Below are 14616 nucleotides of genomic sequence, written 5' to 3'. Positions count from 1 at the left end.
AGCATATCATCACATGCTGCTGTAATTATTTAGCCGCCGTTGAAAGTTTTCTGCTTTCTGTAGTTATTTATAACTTGTTGCAGCCAAGGAAGAGATTCTGTGATTGAAATAAGAACAAAACAAAACAAAACAAAACGAATTATAATTTCCTTCCTCCAAACTAAGTGAAGTATGACAAAAGAATCAGTTAAGAGCCATCTAAATCATTGAGATCTTGTTGCTTCTTGTCAGTTTATTAAATGCAGGAGAAGAGGCTGGGTGGGGTTTGGCGAAGGGAAGAAGGAGGACCCCAGGCATTTGCTTCTTTTTTTTTGAGGAATGGTCCAATCCTAAAGTGCAAGGCATGTGCATGGGTGCCTTCTTCGTCAATGACAGGCATACCTCCAAAAAAAACCAGCCCATTTAGTCAGAGGTCGTTTGCTGTAAGGAATGTTTGCCAGGCCCATCATCACTGGAACGAGCTTCTAAGCTCCCATCCTTCGTGAATTCACATTCTTCACCTTTTACGCCTGGAAAACAGAAACCAGATGTCTACATACCTCGATCAAGGGATGTTGTACTAAATAGCTTTAACTTGGTAATGGATAGTGCCCTCAACAATTAAACTCGATCAAGGGATGTTGTACTAAATAGCTTTAACTTGGTAATGGGTAGTGCCCTCAACAATTAAACTCGATCAAGCGGTTGCTTGGCTGCATAATACATCTATACACTCTCGAAAGAAATGCTCGATATATTATACTAACGATTATACAAAATAGTTAATACAAATGCATCTCTAGACTACATACTGATTTACGAAGAGTTGGACAACATGTAAATGCTAATGATCCAGAAAAAGAACAGTACATGATGCATCAATGCTATGCTAAATTGTAGATGATACATCCATACTAAATTATGAACAATTATACGAAACAAACTTTTCTAAAATCTAACTGGTAAAAGTATATTTAAAGAAACTCATGTGCCACCTCAAGTTGAGCTCATGTTAACGACCAGGAAACTCGCGTCCCATTTCTGGACTTCGTCTTCGCTTCACATTCCTTTCTTGAATCCCATCAACTAATACTAATGTAATAATCTTCAAATATTGCTCCGCGCCTGTTTTTATTACTTACCGTCTTAACTCTGCAAACCAAAGGAAAATGGACATCTAATGAGGCAAAACAAGTGGATCCCGGCCCTTCATGAAGACTGCAGTCGACTGTCAGAAAACTGAAGATGATGAAGCAGAATCCCACTTACCAGGACAAAATTTTTGAACCTCAATTTGGAAGAAAATATCTAACCTGACCTCTTTTACCCCCCGAGTTTTACATGTAGGTTTAAGGGTCCTTTGCAATGAGAACAGTAAGTTCCATAAATTCATGGAAGACTGTTACATAGCATATTCACGGAAGAATTTGTTACTATTCCCGTTCCTAATGGAAGAGTTGCATACGGTTTGATGAACATGTCATAAAATTTTAGGCAGATTCGTTAAATACTATAACCTACAGTATTTCATGAATCTATCATAACTTTTAGGGCAGGTTTATAGAACAGTATGTGACCAGTATGTTTTTTAGTGTAATTTGACCTTACGGCTGGGATTTGAAATTCGATCTTGGCCGATGTAGTTTGAACTTTGAAGCGAATTGTGGAATTTGAACTGGTCATTTTCTGGCTGAATGCAGAAAGACCTGGATCTGGTTTCCGCAGGAACCGTTGACAGCAATCCCACGTATAGTGACTGGCTTTAAGAAACAGAACTGGGTCCAAACTAATGCTAGCCTATCAAACAAAATACAGATACTTTTAGAGTTATATATGGCAAATACAGTTCTGATACGGACTACGGTATTGGATTTTTATTCATCATACCATTATTGATTTCCTCGCGCTATTCTTTTCTATATATGAGAGGTATGGTTAGAATTTTCTGAAATTGAAGAGAAAAATTATTCATATCTTTCGATTCTTTCAAGTGTCAACTTGTACATCATAGTTTTGAGTTGTTTCTCTTTTCTTTCCCCTGAATATGAACTTAGAAGAAAAAAAAAAAGAGTTATTGATATGGCTACTCGATTCGAGCTGTCGATCTCTTCTTGCTCGCTCTCCTATTCGAGAGGGGAAAGTTCGGATCTGGACTTGGCTAAAGTCAAAGTACGTAAGAAGCGAGATCTAAATTGAGCTAAATACGGGAAAAAGACATCAACACCCCAAAGCGGAAACCAGAGCCGTCCACGTGGCTGTCTCGAAGGGGAGAATCGGGTGGTGGGAAAATCTGGACCGTCACGTCACAGCCGGTTCCGTGCATCCCCATTCTCAGAACGTTTATTTGGTTTAGACTTGCTCCAATTGTGGGTATGGACTTCGCTTGATCCAATTGTGGGTATGGACTTCACTTGAGCAATTTCGGGTCGTGACTTCTCTCTCTCTCTTTGTCTCTCTGCCTGTGTGAGTTGCTTTGGAGACAGTGGTGGTGTTGGCAAATGATGCTGGCGGGGGCGCTCTCATGGCCGGGAAGGCCTTCCATTGCTGCCTCTCCTCTTCCAGCTCGACATTCTCACATACCAAGAGCTCCCCATTTCGTCTCTCCTCCTTTTCATCTTGCTAGCGCCCCAACAACAATGACACCAACCCTGTCCTTTTCTCCTCTCCGCCCTTTCCGTTGCTCCTCTTCTGCTCTTCATGCCTCTTCCGATTCCGCTTCTTCCGTTCCATCCCCTTCGCCTGGTGAAGAGTCCGATAGGGCAAAACTTGCACAGGTACCCTTTCCCTTTCTCTCTTTTCTTTTCTTTTGCTTGCCTTTATTTATTTGCATGTAATGTTTTCCGTGCATACCTAAGACTGGGGGGTTTACTTCTTCTCTTGATAATGGGTATGCCGTCGAAAGTATGATCTCCTTCTGGTAAGTGGATTTTTTTAAACGTACACTTGAAATAGTTTGAATTCGCTAGGAAGATGCACCGGGAGAGCGCCTATCTTAGAGGGCGTACGAGATGCACGGGGAAAGCACCTAAGAGTGGCTACAAAATACACGTAGAGAGCGCCTAGAATGTACACCGGGAGAGAAGCTACTAATGTCTTATAAACGGAAAAAAGCTCTATTTCTAATTTTAACTAGAGGTTGGTATTGACTGAGAGAAGCTACTAATTCTTGAAAACCTGGAACTGGAAGCATGTCGAATATATCTGGCAGGAAAAAGAAAAGTTTATGATGGCTGAACTTATGTCATTTTCCTGGATAAATAAGTCCCTTCGGACATATAAGTTCATATGTCCTATAGCTTCATGTCCTCCCCCATTTGCTCATGATTTGTGATATTAATCTTGTTTTGCCGGTGTTGATTGTGCCGCCATGTTCCATCTGAAATTGCTCTATTACATTTCGTCAAGATGGGGATGATTTTTGAATTGTCAGTCTTGCTGTTACCAACCGAATTGTATTAGCATGACTTCTAAGTGATTACTGGTGGCTTACTAGGATTAAAAAGAAGAACGCACTTTCACAATTTAAATAGAAACATAACTTCCTTTTTTGTAGGAACTAAGTTACTAAACTAATTACATTACTGACACCTTTTGAGTTTGATCTTAATAGCCTTACAGTCTACACTATTAGTGTGGGAATATGATTGACTGATAGCAAAGAACCATGTTTTTGTTAGATTATGTATACCTTTTACTATTCCATCACTTTGCTTTGGTAACAAAGTTTCGTCCTTGAGAACTGACAAGCAATGACTTTAGCCCTGATTCCATGTCTTTGTCATCAACAAGAATTATCATCAAAGATAATTATTACATGTTAGATCGAAGTGCAAGTTTCATCAAGTGCCCAAACTAGTGAAGCATCTGGTTGCCATCGTGTGAAAATTGTCGTCTAAGCAAGATTTGACTGATTGATTAGCCAATGTAATTTCACTTATTCAGGTTTCCAAGAGGCTGGAAAGTACTTCTCGGTATTTCAAAAGGCTAGGCAATCTTGGTTTCTGGGGGCAGTTTGTGTGCACTGTTGTAGCTGCTGTGATTTTAGCATTCTCTGTTGTCATTACGGGAAAGGTTACATCACCAGCTACCTTTTATGCTACTGCGGGAGGCATGGCAGCAGCCTTTTTATCAGTATTCTGGTCCTTTGGCTATATTCGTTTGTCTGACAGGCTCCGTAGGGCAGCTAATGATCCTGCAAAGGTTGGTTGATCTCTTACAGATATTCTTGTCCCCTCTTTGATAATGGACTTTCAACAATATCTGGGACAGCCATGTGATTAATTATCTTAAACTAATGGTAGGAATTCTTTGCTAACTCATTGCTTGCTATGTCCCCTTATCTTTTATGATGCCATTTTTTTTCTTTCATTCACTTCCATGAACCACTTGCTTCTTTATGTTTATCACTTGCTTTGGTAAGGGATAACCGCCTGTCTGAAGTTATTTCAACAAACAAAATCATTTGGGGGAAGCATGGATAAGACAAAATCCTTGTTGGCATTCATGGGGATGCTAATATGCCCTCACATTAGCCTTTCAGAGAAGTTAATCTCAGAAGTCAGAGTGTTGGGTAGGATACAGAAGAAACATAACAGGGATAACTTTTCTTGGTCCATCAAAGTCCATGCTTTTAGATGGTCATGCCTTTTGTTATACTACTGCCTTTTGTTATACTACTGCCAGGTTGATATGAGATGCCGCAAGCTGAAAAACTGGGACCTTATTAGGTTGCTCCACTAAGAGAAGAGAGAGAGAGAGAGAGAGAGAGAGAGAGAACAAAATTGTTAAACTTACAAAAAAGTCGTGATATATGGATTGGTCTGACAAATGATTTGGAGCTGACTCTGGAACCTGAAGCTTCTCTTTTCCAATATTTAGAAACCCAGCTGAGTCAACTCAACTTGGTAGACTCGGTGACTCTGTCCTCAACCGGGTCAAAAATGGAAATTCAGGAATTGTCATGACCAGGCGAAGTCATCTCAGTTTTGGTGAATGGTCTATGGATATAATTAAAGTGTACATATTACATGTACAAATGTCAATGTTGTAAAAAACGTATCGTAAGCCGTATCGGTCTGACTTTAAGATGCGCCATATCATAAAATATCGTAACGTATCGTAACCGTATCGTTTTTTTTAAATAAAAAAAATAAAAAAATCGAAAAATTCAGTAAAAATCAAGAATAATATGTTCTTCATAAAAAACATGTTTTACAAAATGATAGACTTATTATTGCTATAAAGTTACGGTTCATCATTCGTAAACATCAAAATTCATAACAATATCAATCTACAAAGCACAACAAGTCAACAATTACATAACGTATAACGTATATCATAATTTCATAACCATAGATTCATAAGTCATAAGGTCCATAAGTCTATAAGATACCACATCAAAAAACAAGTTTTAGATGTTATGTATTACATCACAAGATGATAATGAAATTGTGAAAATGTTCAATGTCAAATACATATAAAATGAAAGCACTCTCAACTCTCATTCATAATCTTCATCATATTCATTCTCATCCTCATCACCATCTTCTTCATTTTCATCTTCACGATTTAAAAAAACCTCTTCCCTCCCAACGGAAAGAGGGCGGGTTTTTATAAAGAAAATGTTAAAGATACAAAAAAGGGGTTTTCTGAAATATTAGGAAGTTAGGGAAGGTCTCTTTAAATGTTTTGTTACTTTTAGTGGACTTCTCTTGTAATTTTCCCTAACCCTAATCTCTTAATAGAGATTAGGGTCACGTAATGCAAGATAACTTTTTGCTGCCTCTCTCTCTCTCTCGTAACATGGTATCAGAGCGGGTGTGGGTGTCGACGGCAGAGTGCACTTTCCGGTGACCTTCTCCGGCGATCACCATCTTCTCCGACGAACAGCCAAGTGAGTTCGTTCCTTTTTTTTTTTCTCTCGTTCTCTCCCTTGTCACCTCTACTCCTTATTCCCTCTTATCACCCAATAAGGAGACAGTGAGGGAATAGGGGTTGGGCGTGCCGTGAGAAGGAGGACCTGATCACGCCTATGTGGAAGGCGTGATCAGATCCTCATATTGGTCGTATGAAGAGACTATTGTGGATGCAGCGTGACGTGTGACGCTGTGGTTTGTGATGATCGTAAATACAGTTTCGGTAAAGTCAAGCTGCGTGAGGTGTTGTGGATGCTTTGTGGAGTCTATGTGCTGCTTATAAATTCAGGTTTTTGAATATGATCAGATTTTTTTTTCTATAGATCGTGGATACAAATTCAGTAAAGAAAGGCTGCGTGAGGACTGTTGCTGATCCTTAGTACAAGTTTTTGTTTGATTTCGTGGCTTTCTTTGACACGTGGACAGGAAGTTTTATGAGAACTAGCTGCTGTTATAAGTGGCAGCAGTCTTCAGTCGTTGGGAGCAACAGTCTTCAGTCGTTGGGAGTTCATTCTTGTTTTTGTCATCGGCTAAATCAGATCTGAAGTGACAGTAATTTCCTAGCCCTCCTTCTTTAAACGTTTGCGTCAATCTGGTCTTCTTTATTTACTATGGCTGAAAACAGTAAATCTGAAGGGTCTACTGACTACAAGATGGCTGGGAATTCATTCTCTTATGGAACCACGATGAAACTTAATGGCTCAAATTATGAAATATGGTCTAGGGTATTCATAATGTCGGTGGCTGGTCATAGGAAGAAATATATTCTTGAGGAGGATGAACCTATTGAGAAAAAAGGAATATATGCTGCGTGGGATGAAGATAATTATATTGTTATGTCTTGGATTATGAATAGTGTGGAGTCTCATATAGCCCCAACTATTGCATATTATACCAAGGCCAAGGATATGTGGTCTTTCTTGAGAAAGACATACTCGCATGCCACTAATGTAATCAAGATCCTACAACTAGAAGAGGAGTTATGCAACATTCGACAAGGGGATCAGGACCTATCTCAATATTTTGCTACTTTGACTGCTGCATATGAACGGTTAAAGGCTCTTCGCCCACCTTGCCAGCATTGTTATGCATCACACGTTGAGACTGGTATGGTGGCAAAGTTCTTATCTGGCCTATCTTCAGAATACTCTGTGGCAAAGTCTCAAATTCTAACAGGCAGTGAACTTCCAGATTTAGCAGACACGTATAATAGGCTGAGTCGCTTTGCAGCCACTCTTTCTCAGACTACGCATGACATACCAGTCTCTGCACTTGTGATATCAGGAGGACGGGGCCCTAGTTCTTTTGGAGGCACTAGGGGGCGTGGTACGGGCCGTGGTGCTGGACGTGGCAGATTTCAGTGCTCTTATTGTGGCAAAATTGGTCATCTAGAGGACCGTTGTTGGGACAAACATCCTCACCTCAGGTCTAATGTTTCCCCTGGACGTGGTGGAGGTAGAATCACCACAAGCAGAGGTCCTTCTTCATCCCAGGCAACTCATTCAAAGGCAACAATATCTATGGTTGAGTCTTCTACTGATCCTTCTATATCTATGTCATATTCTCTTAACCTAAGTAAGGATGAATATGATCGTGTTCTTGCTCAGAGGTCTGGCTCTACATCTGCCTCTACATCTACCAATGCTGCTGTTGTAGATTCAGCATTCTCTGTTGGTGCTCCTACTGCTGATCCAGGTATGACATGGATGATAGACTCGGGCGCTTCTAGACATTGTTGTAATCAACCACAAAATTTTTCATCATTTGTCAGATTTTCTACACCACAGTATGTTAAGCTGGCTGATGGCAAGTTGTCCCCTGTTTTGGGTAGCGGTGATATTTATCTTCCACATTTAGGCACTATTACACATGTGCTATATGCACCTCAGTTTCCTGTTAATTTGATATCTGTGAAGCAGCTAGCTATCGATTTACAATGTAAAGTCATTTTTGAATCTGACTCTTGTTCTTTTCAGGACTTACCAACTGGGAAGATGATTGGTGGCGGCCATGAGCGTGAGGGCCTTTATTTTTTGTCAATCCCAGTTGATGTTGCTGCATCTTCAGTCCCTTCCAAGCCTTCTCCCTTCCAATGGCATCTCAGATTGGGTCATCCGTCCGTACCAAAACTTCGTCGCATGTTTCCAGACATTCCTGCATCAGAGTCCTTCTTATGTGATGCCTGCCAGTTGGGCAAGCATACACGGAGCAGCTTTCCTTCGAGTCAGAGTCCATCGAGTCAGAGTCCTTTTGATCTCATTCATGTGGATGTATGGGGTCCTAGTCGGGTTCCTTTTCGATCATGTTTTCGATATTATCTTGTTCTAGTTGATGATTTTACTAGAGTCAGTTGGGTTTTCTTGTTAAGGGAAAGATCTGAAGTCATATGTATTCTTCAAAAATTTATCAAGGAAATAAAAACTCAGTTTGGATTCATTGTCAAAAATATTCGCACTGATAATGCTCTTGAATTCAAGTCTTCCATTCTACTTCAGTTTTATGCCGACCATGGAATTCGACCTCAATATACTTGTCCACATACGTCCCAACAGAATGGTGTAGCCGAACGCAAACATCGGCAACTCCTAAACGTAGCTCGTACCCTCATGTTACATTCTCACATGCCTGCCTATTTTTGGGGTGATGCTATCCTTACTGCGTGTTACCTCATTAATAGATTACCCTCTTCCTCCATTCAAGACCGTATTCCAATTCAAATTCTATATCCAGGGCGTTCATTATTTCATTTACCTCCCAAAGTTTTTGGATGCACTTGCTTCGCACATATCCTAGGCCCGAACAAAAGCAAACTGGCTGCCCAAGCTATCAAATGTATCTTTATTGGCTATTCAGCTAATCAAAAGGGATACAAATGCTTTGATCCCGTGACCAAGAAAGACATTATCAGTGCGGATGTTACCTTCTTTGAGTCTCGTCCTTATTTCCCTCCGTCAAGTCCCTCTTCATCTGAGATGCATGCACCTATACCTCTTCCTATTCCACCAGTGTCACTTGAGTCATTTCCATCATCTCAACCTAGGTCACATGAACGTTTTCTTGAGCCTCCGTTGGTTTACACTCGTCGTCTAGGTCCCTCTCTCGACCGTCCACCAGCATCGTCTCAAGAGGTAAGCTCTACTGATAAGACTGACTCAGGTTTAAGTGATGACTATTCTGCAGCAGATCTCCCTATTGCTATTCGCAAGGGCAAGCGACAGTGTACCTTACATCCTATATCTAATTCGGTCTCTACTGCTCATCTGAGTACACACTTAGTACAATTTGATCAAGCTTTATCTAGTCATGTTATCCCGTCCTCGCACAATCACGCCCTGTTAGATCCACGTTGGCGACAAGCTATGCAGGAGGAAATGGATGCTCTTCTTTCTCGGGAGACTTGGGATTTGGTAGACCCCCCAACACGCTGTGATGTGGTTGGCTCACGATGGGTATTCACCATCAAGTATCATTCTGATGGGTCAGTTGAAAGGTTCAAGGCCCGTCTTGTCGCAAAAGGTTATACTCAGACTTATGGTGTTGACTTCTTTGAGACCTTTTCGCCTGTGGCCCGGTTGGGCACTATTCGCTTGATTATCTCTCTTGCTGTCCAACGAGAGTGGCCTCTTTTTCAATTGGATGTCAAAAATGCCTTTCTGTATGGAGACCTTTCTGAAATTGTTTATATGCAGCAACCACCTGGTTTTGAGCGACAAGGGGAGTGTTCCAAGGTATGCAAGTTAAAGAAGGCTATTTATGGACTCAAACAGAGTCCCCGTGCATGGTTCCAAAAGCTTACTGAAGTGTTATCTAAGTGTGGATTTAGCCGATCCCAACTTGATCACTCATTGTTTATCAAGCGAGGCTCAGCAGGACTTGTGATATTGATTGTCTACGTGGATGATATTGTTCTTACAGGGGAAAATGATCAAGAGATAGCTCAAACAAAGGAGTTTTTACAGCAACACTTTGTTACGAAAGACCTTGGACAACTTCGTTATTTTCTTGGTATTGAGGTGGCTCGTAGTAATAAAGGAGTTGTAGTGTCTCAAAGGAAATATGCTCTTGATCTTCTACAGGAAACAGGACTATTGGGGGCTAAACCTGCCACACTTCCCATGAATCCTCGCATTCATATACATGATGATGACTCAGAGCCGTTTGACTCTAGATCTTACAGATCTCTGATAGGGAAACTGTTATATTTGACTGTCACTCGTCCCGACATTAGCTTTGCTGTGAATAAGTTGAGCCAATTCATGGAAAAACCCCGAAAAGTTCACTGGGATGCAGCTCTAATGATTGTAAGATACTTGAAATCAGCCCCGGGAAAGGGGCTATGGTTCAAGAAAGGAGAATGTGTTGACATCGAGGCGTATAGTGATGCTGATTATGCTGGATCTGTAGATGATAGGAAGTCTACTACCGGGTTTTGTGTCTTTGTGGGCGGTAATCTTATTTCCTGGAGGAGCAAGAAGCAGAATGTTGTGGCTCGTTCTAGTGCTGAGTCAGAATATAGGGCTATGGCTCAAACTGTGGCTGAAATGTCATGGGTTAGATCACTACTTGTAGAGTTGGATGTCTCAGTGAATCTCCCAATGAAGATGTATTGTGACAACAAGGCAGCTACATATATCGCTAACAATCCTGTCTTCCATGAGCGGACTAAACACATTGAAGTGGATTGCCACTATATTCGGGACTTAGTTCAAGGAGGAATTGTTAGCACTATTCATGTCTCCTCAGAAGATCAGGCAGCAGATATTCTCACTAAAGCTCTTCCCATAGGCGATTTCCTGAGATGTTGTAACAAGCTGAGCATGATTGACATATATGCTCCAGCTTGAGGGGGAGTGTTAAAGATACAAAAAAGGGGTTTTCTGAAATATTAGGAAGTTAGGGAAGGTCTCTTTAAATGTTTTGTTACTTTTAGTGGACTTCTCTTGTAATTTTCCCTAACCCTAATCTCTTAATAGAGATTAGGGTCACGTAATGCAAGATAACTTTTTGCTGCCTCTCTCTCTCTCTCGTAACAGAAAACACGAAAAAGGGAGATTCGAGCCCCCCTTTTTTGAAATGAGCCCGTATCGTACAATACGGGGCATATCGCACTGTATCGTACGATACGAGGGCCTTTATCGTACGTATCGTACAATACAGGCACGATACAATATACACCCCTATTTACGATATAGGGAGTGTATCGTATCGTATCATATTTTGTAAACGATACGGCCTCGTATCATATGATACGTACAACACTGACAGATGTATTTATAAGGGATAGCAAAGGCATATGTTATATCAAATTTTCAGTGTAATACATATAAATATATGCACACATAGAGACACGTGCGTGCATATATATATATGCATAAATATTGTTTTGCATGTTACATGTAATATATCGGTCTTATAATGAATCACAAGCACTATTTTATACATATGAAAATATACTTTATGCAAAAACTAAGTTGTCAAGACCAGGCCCAGTGATTGAGTTGAACCGGCAAGTCACGAGTCAATTCACTCCGAGTCGAGTCCCAAGTCACTGGGTTTTAGAACCTTGCTTTTTTCCTGCTTTTGTGTGGATTAAATTACCAAAAATAGTATTCAACTAATTTTCTTGTAAAGTTTTTTCAGATCTCTCTTTTTCTGTTGGATATTGCCCACTATGATGATATCTTTGTTAAGTGGAAAATTTACATGGCTCTTCCTACATACACTAGCCTTGGCTTGGCTGACATGAACAGCCGTCTGATATCATTATATAACTTTTGTTTGCTTCCACCATCTTCTTCAATTGTTTAAACTTTATGGGTCGTGCTCTTTGATTAATTACGAGAAAACTTTAAAGTAGGAATAAGAAAAACAATCTTGAACAATGATTAAATGTCTTTGACTCTTTGCAGTTTGCATGTATGTGAGCTTCTGAAACAAAAAGTGATATAATCTTCATATCCTTTAACCTTATAGTTGGACTTTATTTTTTTATTTTTTGGCGATCAGATGGGTAGAATGTTAGACCTTTTATTTGAAGAAGTCAATCTCTCTCATGTGTCCATAAGAGGACCTGCAATGCGATAACTGTGTTTCTCTTCATCTTGGCTACTTCTGATCAATGTATTGATGTTTGCAGTTCTAATTCCCTTTCTTTGATACAATGTTAACGATGAAAGCTGATGCTTCTGTTCAAATTGGAGTTTTCATCCATGCTCTCTTAAGAGTCTTAATACTGAATTTCTTGCACGTTTTTTAGGCACCTCCACGTGTTGAAGTGGTCAGGAGCTTAAAAAATGGTATAATCATAAATCTTCTAGGAATGGGTGCGGCAATTCTTGGCATGCAAGCTACTGTTGGAACTTTGGTGGCTAAAGCACTCACGTCCTCAACGAATCCATACTACCAAGGGATCGCTCCAGGCTCTAGCCCTGTTTTAGCCTTAGATGTCTTTCTGGTGCAGGTAAAGATCCACATCACTTGTCTGTGAAAAAGATTATTCTTTTGAACATTATTGTATGCATAAATTTTATATTCTTGTAATATTTGACATGCTTTTTTATTAGCTTCAAATCATAGGTCTCTGCTAAATCTGTTGACCACGTTGCTTGATGTGTATTTGGACTCATATGATGTGTAAAAATTACTAAGTATTGTTTTATTGCTGAATTGACTGATGAAAAAGGCAATAATAGATGCTAGCTGTCCAGAGTACTCATATTTGGCAGTGAAAAATATGCAATGTTATTAGCTTGGTGGAGAAGCCTATTCCTTGGGCTTATATGTCTATTTAAATTATCCAAGAACAATAGCCAGCAGCAGGGGTTCTTATGCTGTACACACAGAGGTCCTCAACTTCATCAAGGCTTATGTTTCAAGCTAAAATCATGAGGTTTACATGCTATATCCTTAAACTAAATGAGGTCATTCATATCATATATCGTAGGGTTTATCACATAATGCTCCATTCCCCCTTCCAGCGTGGCCCATATACCATCCTCCCTTATATTCACACAAACGGCAGAAAATATTTGTATCCCATCTCCACAATCAACATGGTTAATTCCACCTAAAACTCTGTCATACCTCTCCATTCTTTGTCGGTGTTAACCGTACTTGTATTTGTTCTACTTGTATTTGTTCTTTCCCTGGATATGGGCACTCTACCGGAGAGAAAGGAAGAGCTGATAATGTCAAGGACTTGAATTCTATAAAGCTTCTTAATCAGAGTTTGCGAAAGTATAGCAAATTTGATGTGCAGCATCTTCTTTCTAGTCTGAATCTTAAATGAACATTGCAAGGGTTTCATATGTGGTTCAACAAACTGTATTTAGCTAATATAGTGGTAAGAGTTGGACTGTTTTGAGCAACCTTTGTTTTTCTTCTTACAGTTTTTATAGGTTTCATTTGGTGATTAATTTCTATGCTTCCTGAACGGTATCTATGTTTTCTTTTTCATTTTTCAGGCTTCTGCAAACACTATCCTTTCTCATTTCTTAGGGATCCTTTTCTCATTGGAACTACTACGTTCGGTGTCCTTACCAGCTGAAGGTGTTGTGATACCTAAGGTTGCATAGCTGTCTGTGAATTGGCTGGCAAGAAGATGCATTAGCTGTCAGGTAAGAAAACTAATCTATCATCAATTGCAGTTACTGTAATTCTCATAAGTTCAATGAGGAACTTCTGTCAATAACATCAGCATTTATTAATTTGATTGGGATTTTGATTGGAAACATGTTCTAACTGCTAACAGGCAAATGGTGTCTGTAAAATGTCTGGAGCGTGAGGCTTCCTAATTATCTTATGAAAATGATTATGTGAAAATTTTAATTACTTCAATATTGTCCTTAACTGTGACAGTTTCCACAGGGGATCAGTCGATGATGGATAAATGCTACAACCAGGATGCGTAAAGTTTCATGGTCGCTCCATGTCTGAAGATATTTGGGTTAGATTGTTCAAGATCTGCAATCTCTTAACTGCATGTTATTGTGACAAGTGGTCGTGAAATGTTTCATCTTTTACCATCTGCTTCTCATTTTACTCAAAAAGCGGGATTAGTGATAATGTTCAGTGTATAAAGATTCCATCCTTTTTACGGGCGATTCTTCTTTTGGCAACAACATACCAGGACAGCCTAAATAGCATTTAGTAACACTTGGCTATATAGGGTTTCTCCAAATTCATGGTTTACAAAGTCTAAAGCTGACGGTGAATTTTTATCACTTAATGTTGTGAGCAGAAGACTTGATCGTCCAAATTGCACAACCATCGTTGTGTCCTGGTGAGTAGAACTTTCTTTCCTGAGAAGCAACTCGACCCTGTGGACCCGTGGTTGCATGCACATGCACAATTTGTTCCTCTGACCGGTTCCACACATTCGTTTACCAGAATGCACAAAAGCCACACCAAGAAGAATCATCAAATAAATCAAAGCAATGTACTCGGTCGTATTTTACTAAGTAGAACTCTTCTGCTTTAAGCCCCCGGACACAACAATCTTCCTTAATGATGCTTTCGGTTACTGTTGAAAGCTGTAACATGCACCAGGCAATATAGGCAGGTTTCCTTGTATTCTTGTTTTTCTTGGAGAAACACCAATTGGATTGGACAGCATCGCAATATCGGCTAAGAAGTTATATGTGCCATCTTGATTGTGACCATCTTTTGGCGTTCATGGCATAGGAGACCTACCGGTACCATCCAGGACATCATTCAAAGATCG

The 14616-nt window shown here is 40.0% G+C and overlaps 1 protein-coding gene across 2 annotated transcripts; it reads left to right on the top strand.

Moving 5' to 3' along the window:
* The first annotated feature begins 2357 nt into the window (after positions 1-2357).
* LOC116250482 (protein TIC 21, chloroplastic-like) lies at positions 2358-13989 on the top strand. 2 transcript variants are annotated; one of them, XM_031624118.2, is made up of 5 exons: positions 2358-2753; positions 3922-4179; positions 12151-12354; positions 13358-13510; positions 13761-13989. In XM_031624118.2, exons 1-4 carry the CDS (start codon positions 2478-2480, stop codon positions 13466-13468), a joined length of 849 nt encoding a protein of 282 aa, XP_031479978.1. In that variant the 5' UTR covers positions 2358-2477; the 3' UTR covers positions 13469-13510; positions 13761-13989. The 2 variants fall into 2 exon arrangements, with proteins under 2 accessions (XP_031479978.1, XP_031479979.1); XM_031624119.2 differs by having other exon boundaries at positions 13752-13989.
* Positions 13990-14616: the final 627 nt, after the last annotated feature.

This window comes from Nymphaea colorata, chromosome 3 (genome assembly GCF_008831285.2).
Source record: "Nymphaea colorata isolate Beijing-Zhang1983 chromosome 3, ASM883128v2, whole genome shotgun sequence".
Classification (NCBI taxonomy): Eukaryota; Viridiplantae; Streptophyta; class Magnoliopsida; order Nymphaeales; family Nymphaeaceae; genus Nymphaea; species Nymphaea colorata.
This window is presented reverse-complemented; position numbering and strand designations above follow the sequence as displayed.

Bases quoted from the DNA above. Each gene is read 5' to 3' on its own strand.
- LOC116250482 (XM_031624118.2), top strand. From the start codon at position 2,478: ATGATGCTGGCGGGGGCGCTCTCATGGCCGGGAAGGCCTTCCATTGCT. The intron at 2,754-3,921 runs GTACCCTTTCCC...TCACTTATTCAG, and splicing joins ATAGGGCAAAACTTGCACAG to GTTTCCAAGAGGCTGGAAAG. The intron at 12,355-13,357 runs GTAAAGATCCAC...TTCATTTTTCAG, and splicing joins TAGATGTCTTTCTGGTGCAG to GCTTCTGCAAACACTATCCT.